The sequence below is a fragment of the Lygodium microphyllum genome, chromosome 30 (genome assembly GCF_053477565.2).
Source record: "Lygodium microphyllum isolate KBCC chromosome 30, Lygodium_microphyllum_v1.1.10, whole genome shotgun sequence".
Classification (NCBI taxonomy): Eukaryota; Viridiplantae; Streptophyta; class Polypodiopsida; order Schizaeales; family Lygodiaceae; genus Lygodium; species Lygodium microphyllum.
Window position 1 is genome coordinate 2,749,165 of NC_141164.1, and position 11,539 is coordinate 2,760,703.

The 11,539-nt window shown below is 38.2% G+C and overlaps 1 protein-coding gene across 2 annotated transcripts; it reads left to right on the forward strand.

Moving 5' to 3' along the window:
• Positions 1-6,798: 6,798 nt before the first annotated feature.
• LOC148009490 (GDSL esterase/lipase At4g01130-like) lies at positions 6,799-10,269 on the forward strand. 2 transcript variants are annotated; one of them, XM_087673151.1, is made up of 5 exons: positions 6,803-7,300; positions 8,520-8,717; positions 8,869-9,035; positions 9,327-9,597; positions 9,795-10,269. In XM_087673151.1, exons 1-5 carry the CDS (start codon positions 7,015-7,017, stop codon positions 10,061-10,063), a joined length of 1,191 nt encoding a protein of 396 aa, XP_087529277.1. In that variant the 5' UTR covers positions 6,803-7,014; the 3' UTR covers positions 10,064-10,269. The 2 variants fall into 2 exon arrangements, with proteins under 2 accessions (XP_087529278.1, XP_087529277.1); XM_087673152.1 differs by lacking the exon at positions 9,327-9,597 and having other exon boundaries at positions 6,799-7,300; positions 9,795-10,062.
• Positions 10,270-11,539: the final 1,270 nt, after the last annotated feature.

The window sequence follows — 11,539 nt, forward strand, 5'->3', positions numbered from 1 at the left end:
CATTAGTTACACTGAAAATATGTGTAAGACCTATTAATATGACATGTGCCAAAGTTAAAGCCACTAATCCCTCTCTCTCCATGATTGCTAAAGATACTTTTATAAGATCCGAGATACATGCTCTACTTTCTTATATACAAATATATATGGCAAATATTATGCTAGCACAGAGGGAGAATAGATGAGAGAAAAGAAAGATGTAGAGAGAGAGAGAGAGAGAGAGAGAGAGAGAGAGAGAGAGAGAGAGAGAGAGAGAGAGAGAGAGAGAGAGAGAGAGAGAGAGAGAGAGAGATCGGCAACACACTAGGGACTGGAAGATGGGGTAGTCCCCCCCCTTGTGGAGCTATATTATTGACAAGGAGCAAGCTCCTCCATTACACATAAGCCAGTTCTTACTTGTAGATCTTGGAAACAAGATCACGATTCCTTGCACGGTATACAACTGGCTAACACTTGCACAACTTGGAAGTTGGCACCTTTTGATCCTTCTTTAGTCTCCTTCTCTCCTACACAATATGTGTAGGGCTCTCCTCTTGGTGCTTGATTTCAGCAGAGCTTCCGCAGCACTTGCACATTCTCTTCTCCTCTTGGAACTTGATTTCAGCAGAGCTTCCGCAGCACTTGATTTTAGTAGAGTTTCCGCAGCCCTTGCACCTTCTCTTCTTCTCTTGGATGCATGCAAATTGGTGCTTCCTTTACCTTCCCCGCACCCAAGGAGAGCCTCCTCTTTTATAGGCTTTCAAGATCTTATATTCTTGGAGAGAGACTTGAGTTGATCTTCATGCAAGATGTGGTTGTTCCAGGACCTATTCTGGAGCATTAATTTCGAGATATCTCTTTGTGCATTGTTTGGATGAAAAAGCGTCCAACACGAAAGTTGTAGATCTTGCTGTTTTCGATAACCTATGTTGCCCATTTTTAGAGATTGTCTTTCTATCGCGAGATTTTTAAAAAATGGATTCACCATGTCTTGTTTTAAAAAGAATAGCTTCTCAAACTGTACTCTTAACTTGTGGTCCATGCAACCACCTTAAGAAAAGTTCATTAAATTGCCTTGGGCCTCAACCTTAAGATTGACTTCCACATAAAAGCTTGTGTCTTTTTAGGCCTTAGAAAGAGAAAATCACTTCTCTCCTCACTTCTAAAGGATCACATCTCTTGTCTTTCTTAGTGGGAGAATTACCTCTCTTGTCTTTCTTAATGAAAGAAAAGACCTTCAACCTTGACTTGTAAGGGAGAGGATGACCCCAAATGAATGTAATGCTCATTACACACAAGTAAATGTTCCCATGTGTCCCTGGATGCACACATAAATACATATACACAATGCTAATGCACTTCCTCTTCTTAGAACTTAACCCATATTCATTTATGTGTAACTCCTTGGTTCTTGTGTACACTCTTACACTCAACAGACACTTCTTTCCCCCTTTATAACTTGTACTGCCTGTACCAGATATCCCCATCATAGTGCTCTGATCACCCCATTAAGAGATGCACTAGGAATATTGGTCTCTAAATGGTCTAATGGCCATGCTAGATCATCATCAACACTTTAAAGAAAAGCGAGTCATTAATTTATTGACATGAATTTATTAAATAGAGAATGCGTAATAAGCCATCAATTTAGTGACATATACTCTTACTTCAATTCAAGTCTCCTTTCACTTTGTCTTGTATATTCTTTTTCAAGCTAAAAGGTCAAAGTGTTTCATTGTGTGAAGAATTTTCTTGATCAAGGAGACAATGTTAACCAAAATTATCAAGCTTGTACCTCTCTTTTTCTAATAGAAATTTCTTAAGTCACATGCCCTTAATAACTAGTGTAGCTACCTCCTCAAACTAGACCTTGAGTCCGATCTTCCTACCCAAATTGGCCCATCTCCTTCTCAATGTACTCATATGTCTAATTTTGGTGCTCGTTCCCAACCCAACCCTCTATCTCCAATGTCTCTCTTAATAGGCTTCTTTGCCTTGATATTTATAAGTCTTAATGCTATCAAGAAGTTTGAGGCGCCTCATAACTCAACATGCCCATGTTTTCAATGCACACCCTTGCTCAACTTTAGCTTGTTGAGCCATCCTAATGCCTCTCAACCTCTCAAATCAGTTGGATTTGGGAACAAACATAAGCAAAGCTAGCATTAAAAAGTATTGAATGTTTACGATCTCAACTTTGGCATCCTCACCATAAGTGAATATGTAAAACCCATCCTTGCTATGGAATCCAAGGCTTGTTATGATAGACCAAATCATGCTTAACTATTAGCACAACCAAGATGCAACTAATGGTACAAAGCTAGAGGATGTGATCATCCATGTGGTGAGCAAACCATTATTGATTAAAGTTTTCAACCACAACTTCATGTGGAACAAAGATACATGTAGCAAGACAAAACTTTCAAATGTCCATTCAGAATTATACTTCTCGAGTATCTATAGCTACCATCACTAAGTCAAGTTATCCAAAATGAAAGTACACTTGACTCTTAACTTTAGTACTATTAATAGAATAAGTCATAACAAGGTTTACATTTATTTCGACACCTTTGTTAAGTATATTTTGTATGCTACGGCATTTTATCCAAAATGAGAGGTTAACAACCCCAAATGTGCACACACAAGTCTACAAGCTTATAATTTCTTTATATTTATAATATTTAAATGGAAATTCTTATGCAAGCATTATTCCACATAAAAGATAAAATGGCAGTTTTTCTTTGAGAGAAAAGGTTTCCTTCATGCCAATGGAAGGCAAAATCAAGCTAGAACACGTGCATGCACACATGTCTTGTATCAAGGTTTACAAACTTGTGATGTTTGCTTGAAGATTCCCTAAGTAATATAGTAGGATAAAGACATAAGTGTGACTTTCTTTGCTTTAAAAACTTGTGCACTATGATGAAAAGAGGCAAATGAACACTTTCTCCCCTAACGATGATTCCAACTCAAGCATTTTTTGTACGATTGTCCGAACTTTGCATTTTTGTTTTCTTATTTTGGCACAAATGAAAGTTGTTAGCTCCATCATGAATAGAAAATAGTTGTATACAAGCAAAATGTGACATCTCCTATTGGAACTTTTAGAGCACAAACAAAATGATAGGGCTATAGCACAAGTCTCCATCATTTTTTCCACCTTAACTACAAGAAAGGATACCAGTCTTTGGAAATGCATGGAAGATGATCATTAGGTCACATGGATCCAATATTTTTTCCACTTTAACTACATCATTGCTTTCCTCCAAGTTGCCAAAAAGATTATCATCATTTGGAGAAATGTGTTAGAAGGGATACTCTCTTATTTTTGGCAACTTAGAATGATCGAATGTTATCTATTACGTTGTACAAAATGTTAGAACAAAAATAGTGAGATTTAAATTACAGAATATTCATGCTATGGTATATGCAATGAACATTGAGAACATTCATCGAACATTATGTTGTAGCTTTTGGTTTTTCTAAATATCCTAAGTAGGGTCAAAGCTTTTGAAAGTCAAATATATCGCTGCATAACCCTTTGTATTCAACATGGAATTTGATTTTCAAGTTCCAAGGTGTAAAATCTTTTCCTCTAATACATCTTCCTATGTCCAAATGGCATGGTCATAACATGGTTGCAATTCTATTGCAAAGTTCCCAGATGATCACCTTCCAAAAGTTCCTTAAAATTTCCCTACGAAGTTATCAAAACAACTTAAGTTCTTTGCAAAATACTATAATACACAACTTACATGGCGTTACCTATTTGACAAATAATGACCTTCACGATAGCCTTGAACATGTTCCCATTAGTTTTGCATTTATTGGGACCTTTTAAAGCCCCTACATAGTTATCAATACAAGGATCAAGAGAAGATGTGGTCTTGCACAAACTAAAGGTAGTCTAGGATGTGATAAGTTAGCTTGGGGTCTAGGAATAGGACATGATAAGATAGCTTGTGGCGCAAAAGATTATATGTAAGGATTCTTTTGTTGTTCAATAATGCAACTACCAAGTTTCTTATGTCAATAATTTTTGTTGAATGTATGCTGAATAAAGTGAGCGGGCCCAATTCACAAAAGTATACCACCACAATAAACACAAACTATCAGTAGCAAAAGAGCATCATATGATAGGCTAGTGATTGTGATAGCCAAGTAATCATCATTGTTTGAGTTAGTACGTATGAGATGTGGCATGAGGAATAATTGAGCTATGGCATAGGAGCTACATGTAAACCTCTCTAGCTTCAAGGGAGGCGATCCATGAAAAATTACTATTTTATTATAATGATAAAATTTTCTCTCATTCCTTGTCAATTAGAATTGTTCAGTTCAAAGGAGTCTATCTATAGTTAAATGCTCGTGAGGGCTCACATGCATATCAGTAATCATTGACAATGTTGGTGGGTGGTTCTAGGAGGGATATCTCTTTCAAGAAAAATCAAGTGGAGCTTCAAACCGACATATAAGCTAAACAATAGTTTATGATATCACTAAAAAGGAGTCTCTCCCATACAAGCCCACTCAAAGGCAATAATAAGGCCATCTTAACACCAATAAAGAGGCACAAATAGGGTTGAATTTGTTTGCATTGTGGTAATAATGCAAAATTTGTTTACATGGCAATCTCATGAAAGAAAACCAATTCTAACAATATTTTAGAGATAAAGTTTTTAAGAAAAAACATATGGATCTCTCTCTCTCTCTCTCTCTCTCTCTCATGAATGATATACCTCATGACGCTAGTCTTTGTAAGTGGCATAACATTGCCCTTCTAGAGCCTTTTTGAATGGCCTATTAGGGACTTGACCAAAATATTTAAAAAATCCAAAATTTTTATATAAAAAATTTAAATCACTCCTTCATCCATGTGACATCCCCACTTTTCAAATAACTTCTCATTTACCGTAGGTGATGGGTACCCCACACCTCCCAAAAGTGAGTGTTGTAGCATTGGCACACTTATCCTACATGAGTTTTCTCTTTCTACTTGTAATTCTAGAAGAGTGATGTTTTCACATGTGTGCCAAGGTTGAAAATGTAATGAGTGGTGAAAATAAATGATCATTATGAGCATGCATGATCTATGAAGGTGATCCTTTTCATTTCTATGGTAGAAAGATGGACATAGAAGAAGGAACATGCTCATTATGAGGGAGAGCCTTTCTAGGGACTTGTAGAGAAACATTTTATTGTTTGAGACATTATCAAGCCACTCTAACAAAATCCCAACATGAAACACAATCAAATCATCTACTAACAACCCAAGGTGTTTCAAACATAGTTCTTCAGCGGCATGAATGTGTGCATGGATTCGTTAAAACTGTGATCACACTATATAAGTCATATTAACGGAAAAAGAATATTTGCATATTTTAGAAAGAAACTTTCAAAACCTACTAAAAGCCTCAAAACAACCTTGTAAAGGTGTTGTTACTTCTTCCTACCAAGTTTATGGTGATTGATTAACACAAGAAGTTTTATCCAAGTTAGATTGAACATAGACGTGCTTAAGGCATCCAAAAATAACAAGGGAACCTATCATTAATATCATCATCATTGTTTTGGTTTGTTTCTCTCTCTCTCTCTCTCTCTCTCCCCCCCCCCCCCAAACACCCACACACACACACCCCATTTCATCACCTTTGTGGAGGTAGAATAGTTAGTGAAATAGTTTCCAAATTTTCAAGTTTGAGGCAAGCAAGGTCTAGTTTTGGTTTGCGAGATATGCCTTAAGGCATCTTGGGATTGTTCCTACCATGTTAAAACTTCTCTCCCCCTCTCTCTCTCTCTCTCTCTCTCTCTCTCTCTCTCTCTCTCTCTCTCTCTCTCTCTCTCTCTCTTCCCCCTTTATGAGTTGATTTTGTAAGTTGCCACTATACTCTTTTAGAATGGATATATTGGCATCCTTTTTCAATACTCAAAAAACAATTGACCATTACTCAAGCAATTAATCACCACATAATATGGATCTAGTTACTGCATGTCTATGTGCATTGAGTTGGCATGAATATGCATCTTAGTATAAGACTCCACAAATGTATTGGCATCTTACTAGAGTATTCAATAATTCTTTTCCAGTACCAACACCGCACATATAGGTCTAGGTTCTACACGTCCTTGTTCTTCGAATTGATGTGGCCTTTTGCCTACATTGTTGTGGAGTGGAGTGTACAAATATAACAAAATCTCCTAAATGGTAAAGAAAACGGATGAAAAACCCACATGATGACATTTTTTTTCTCCCCTACCAAGGAGGAAATGCAAGTGGTACAAGAAGAGAGGAATGGAGGGAGAAATGTCCATGGGGAAATTATGCCACAAAAGTAACACCAGAATATTTTGTGAATGTGAAATATTTTCGCGGTGTCTAATGGGCGAGTCATGTGGGCATGAAAGACAAATGGTTAGAAAACTGTAATTGTTAAATGTGACAAATGATACGTTGATTATGTACGACATCTCGTGAAGGGATCGAGTTGGCTCCTTGGAAAGCCTAGAAAAATATAACTTGAGATGTGAATGTGAGTTGTGTAGACGGTGTGTTTCCTTAGGGGGGGGTGGGGGGGGGGGGGTGTCTTACCCTATGGGTTTTACCTAGAGGAATAAAAAGCTGGAATGTGAAATAATGTGAGGGAGAGGCCACTTATTGATGGCATGGGTGGAAGGGAAAAGGGTGAAAAAATTGTACAAGGGATGAAAGGAAAGGAATTTATGTGGGAAGTGACTTTTGAACTTGTGTGTGTGTGCTCTTTTTAACAGTTGGCTGTTTGTCTGTATCATTGGCCCCCCCCCCCCCCCCCACACACACACACCTCTCAATACTTGAGTGAGATGAGCAGTGACAGTACATGAGCTAGCCCTTAACGGCGCTTTCCTCTTCCTGTTGTCTATCTGTCTTTTCCTTCGTTGTTTGAGTGAGAAGCAAGTGTGTGTGTGTGTGTAGAGAGAGGTCCAGCCTGCTGGTGAAGCTAGGGCGACGAGAGGAGAATTGGCATACACAGACAGAGAGAGAGAGAGAGAGAGAGGATGAAGGTGCTTCCTCTACTTCTTCCGAAGTGCAGAGATGCGGCTGTTCTGCTGGTGGTGGTGGCCGTAGTCTTAATGGTGTTCGCAGGAGGAGTGCGTGGGGATGGCGGTGAGCACTGCGAGTTCCCGGCCATCTTCAACTTCGGGGACTCCAGCTCCGACACTGGGGGCTTCCATGTCGCCCTCCCCTTCACCACCCTCGCTGAAGAATTCCCCTACGGCGAGACTTTCTTCCATCGCCCTGTCAGCCGATACAGCGATGGCCGCCTCCTCATCGACTTCCTTGGTACTCTCTCTCTCTCTCTCTCTCTCTCTCTCCATAGCTTGTTTACCATCTGCCATGTCAAGTCTAAATGTGGCTACCATATACATCTAGAACCTCTTGGAGTGTGAATTTTTTGATGCAAATGGATCTTTAGTCATGCTGCCAAATAGGTGTCTTATCATGCTGCCCAGGGTTTGAACCCACACACCCATAAAACTCAACCCACACTCAAACCAACTACGCGAAGACAAGATTAGCTTAAGCCACCTTTAAACTTGTGCACAAGCAATGCACAAGATTAGCTTAAGCCACCTTTAAACTTGTGCATTGCTTGAAAGCACAAGCAATGCCTCATCTCAATGATTTTACAAACATGCAACCCACAACTCGACACTTGAGTTCATTGGCACAAATTGAGCAGGCACTAGTCACCTAGGCAAAGCAAGATGTACCTATAAAACATGGCTCGAAAGCATTCCACAAATCCCCTACATAAATGTGTGCCCAACTTAAGTATTAGCCTTGAAGCAATTTACAAATCCCCTACGCGAATATGTGCTCAAGTTAACGTTTTATCATTTTTAAACCTCATTATCACCCATTTCATTGTAAAAATATCCTAGATGGCACAAAGACAAGGGCATTTCAAATTACTTGGAACTTTTCAAGCGCGCCTTTAGATATTATGCTATTATGGTTCTTGAAATTAACACTTATCACCATACTTTTTCATCATGCATGCATTTATGTTTTCATGTATGTACATACATATTTGTATCTGTATATATGTGTGCACAAATGCATGTTTAGTAAGTACAAGCATAACTAATGGAGAAACACATTACTTGTTGCCTATCAATTTGCTTCGACTAGAATGGTAGTATGAAAAAAATTGGCACGAATTTCTATGGAATCTCGCAATCTCCTAAGTGTGAAGGAATGTGGATCCAAACCATACTCTTCGAAGGGCCTCAATGGCATGGAGTTGGGAGACACTTTCATAATGCATTCAAAGCATAGAGCAATTTATATCCACAAGGCCCTATAGCATTACTTTGAGGAGCTTGTTTAATTTACGCTAAAAGTTCAACCATTACTCTTTTGAAAACTTTAGGTATGAGAGATATAGAGAACAATCACAATGTGGCCTTTCATCTGTGATGTCATTGTTGCTAACTTAATCCTCTCTTTTGGAGGTTTCCACAAATTGCAATAACATTAGTTTTAATGGATGTTGTAGCACAAGGCCTTGGAAAACCTTTTCTTAGCCCATATTTACAATCAGTGGACTCCAACTTCACCCATGGGGCCAATTTTGCGTCATCTGGAGCAACTGCAAATAACATTGTCTCCCTCACATCCCCTTTCAATCTACAAATTCAAGTCAACCAGTTCAAAGTCTTCAAGGAGCAAGTCTCTCTTGTTCACGAGCAAAAAGGTTAGTACCTTTCAAGGGTAATCAAGAAATAATATTGAAGAAAATTATAAGTGCACTCAAAGCTTCTAATTTTCCTCTCAACTTAATTTGGATTTTGTACATTAAATTACGTGTTGATTACTCCATTTAAACTTAAGTGATACGTTTGCAGGTCCTCAAAATTATCTCCCTCGTATGGACTCGTTCATTAAGGGGCTCTACATCATTCAACTAGGTGGTAATGATTTTAGCCATGCTTACATGGACTTGAAAATGAGCACTGAACAAGTTAGGAGCTTTTTGCCAGAAGTGGTGAACTCCATTAGTAATGGTGTTAAGGTAAGAGAGTACTATGTGACATTCCCGAGGCATATTTGTTACATTAATTAATGTGAGTACTAATGCTAATGGTTATTTATTGTAAATGCTGCATTATGTACAATGGTTAGAATACTAATGCTAAAGTGTGCTACTAACTATGCACGTCATAGTAGAAAAATATGTCTCTATTGAAATTTCTATGTTCAAAAGTGTTGATTTCCATTTGCCACTAGAGAGGGGGTAAATTACTATTCTACCTACATGGAAATTCTAATCAAACCATTATTATTTGTGTGGGTCTTTTCCTAGGAACTATATGAAACTGGAGCCAAAACATTTTGGGTGCTAGATGTTGGGCCTCAAGGATGTCTACCATTTGTTCTTTCTAGATACCCACACCATGTTGCAGACTTTGATGTGCATGGATGTGCCAAACCTTACAATGATGCTGTTGTTTTCTATAATCACTTGCTCAAAGCGCAATTAAATTTGCTCCAAGAAGAATTGCCTGGAGCAACAATAATCTACGTCGACACTTACGATATCTTGTACACGATGATAGAAAATGCACAACGTTATGGTGAGTACATAAGAAAACCTAGAAAGCCCTTTTGTTTCTTTGCACAATGGGGGAAGTTGAGCTTTTGGAGAAAAGTGTATAAAGTAATTATTTTTTGGGCTATAGAGCCACAAGGTCTATTTTCTTATTATCAAGAAATAACATTGCAAAGTGGCTAGCCCCTAAGTGCACTTACAAGTGGTGTGTTCATGTGGCAGGGTTTGAGTATACAACCCGTGCTTGCTGCGGTATTGGAGGTCACCATAATTATGACTATGGCGTGCAATGTGGAACTAGTAACCATGTCCATGGACAATTCTTATCAGCTTTATCGTGCGTAGATCCATCTAAATATATTAATTGGGATGGTGTCCACCTCACGGATCAAGCCAATCGACTCTTAGCTCGCCATATCCTTAGGGGCAACTACTTTCATCCTTCTTTTCCCCTTGCACAACTATGTCCCTCCTACATTGATGCTGTATGACTTTTACCTTCTCTCTCGTTTAATGAGACAAATGCAAATCAAATCAAGATCATGGTGTGCTAAAGCAATCATGAGACTTGAATTGTATTAAGCAAATGGTAGGTCCATGTGGGTGCTTTTCATACTTGCACCATAAAAGAAGACACAAGATATGAGAATGGCTAAGGCATTCCTAAATTTAAGATTTTTAAAAGTCTTCACCACGATTTCTCATTAGTTCTAAACAAGACTATGCATGGATTGTAATATATATCTATGAGAAAACAAAGCGTGCACGTGCACATGCACACGCACCCACACCTGCACCCGCACATGCATACGCAGAGAGAGAGAGAGAGAGAGAGAGAGAGAGAGAGAGAGAGAGAGAGAGAGAGAGAGAGAGAGAGAGAGAGAGAGAGAGAGAGAGAGAGAGAGAGAGAGAGAGAGAGAGAGAAGAAAACATAAAGACCATGAGCGGAGGTCATCATCACCTTGTACTAAATGCTTTTAAATATTTCAATTAACAGGACTTTTGCAAAGATTCCCATTTAAAAAATGCTTGTACTCAAAGGAAGCTAGGAAATCCTAATAATAAATACATCGGCTTGGCCATTGGTAGTCAAAAAAGGCAACCGTTTACTCTTTCTATTTCTTAGGAAATTTAATTCTCATTTGTGTATGATTGTGAGCACAAAAAAAATTCAAGTCATTTTTGTTTCATGATGCTTTAGTGTTATAGCAATGTCTCCCCCACAAGGGATGCCTCCATGAATGGGCTTTGCCTATTTTCTACATTTAATCAATCTAATGTTTTGGGCTCAAATTGCCTTGCCTCTTCTAGATATAAGTGAACAATCCTTTTGGCATGGTAATGATGAACAAGAATTGACCATTATAGCAACACCAACTTTCATCACCCTAGCTACAATGAATAGATGTATAGGAACTCAAGTGCTCTCATCCACACATAAGTAGTTCGAATCAACTCTAGGTAATAGACTTGAAATTTTGATGGTTTAGAGGTGTTCTACTCTTCTAAGGAAGGGTCACAAACATATTACCCTTCATATGAATGGTTATAAAACTAGAAAAATGCCCTTTTGATCTCTTTACAACATCTATTGTAGGGCCTTTCAAAAGAAAAATTGGGAAACCCTTGAAATTAGATGCATGGATTGTGGTGGTTGTCCCCAGGGATAGGATTCACCACTAGACTAGTGCTTTAATAGTCAAGAGCTCCCATAAGATTATGCCATTAGGTTAGGCCTCATGTTGAGTTTTTGAAGAATAGTGTTAATGCTAATCAACAAAGGCAAAAAATAGCAAGTCACAAGTGGAGTTAACTATGGTCTTCTAAAGTCAACAAATCCAATGATCAAAGAAAAAGCAAAAAGCAATGAAAAAGAAAGGATGGTAAAAATATAAAATAAGTAGCAAAGAAGTAGAGGTGTTTAAAGCTCGAGAAATCACAAAATAGTTTTTGAATTAATTAAGGCC

Coding starts and splice junctions, on each gene's coding strand:
- LOC148009490 (XM_087673151.1), top strand. CDS start 7,015: ATGAAGGTGCTTCCTCTACTTCTTCCGAAGTGCAGAGATGCGGCTGTT. Junction 8,718..8,868: donor TCTTGTTCACGAGCAAAAAG/GTTAGTACCTTT, acceptor ATACGTTTGCAG/GTCCTCAAAATTATCTCCCT. Junction 9,036..9,326: donor CCATTAGTAATGGTGTTAAG/GTAAGAGAGTAC, acceptor GTCTTTTCCTAG/GAACTATATGAAACTGGAGC.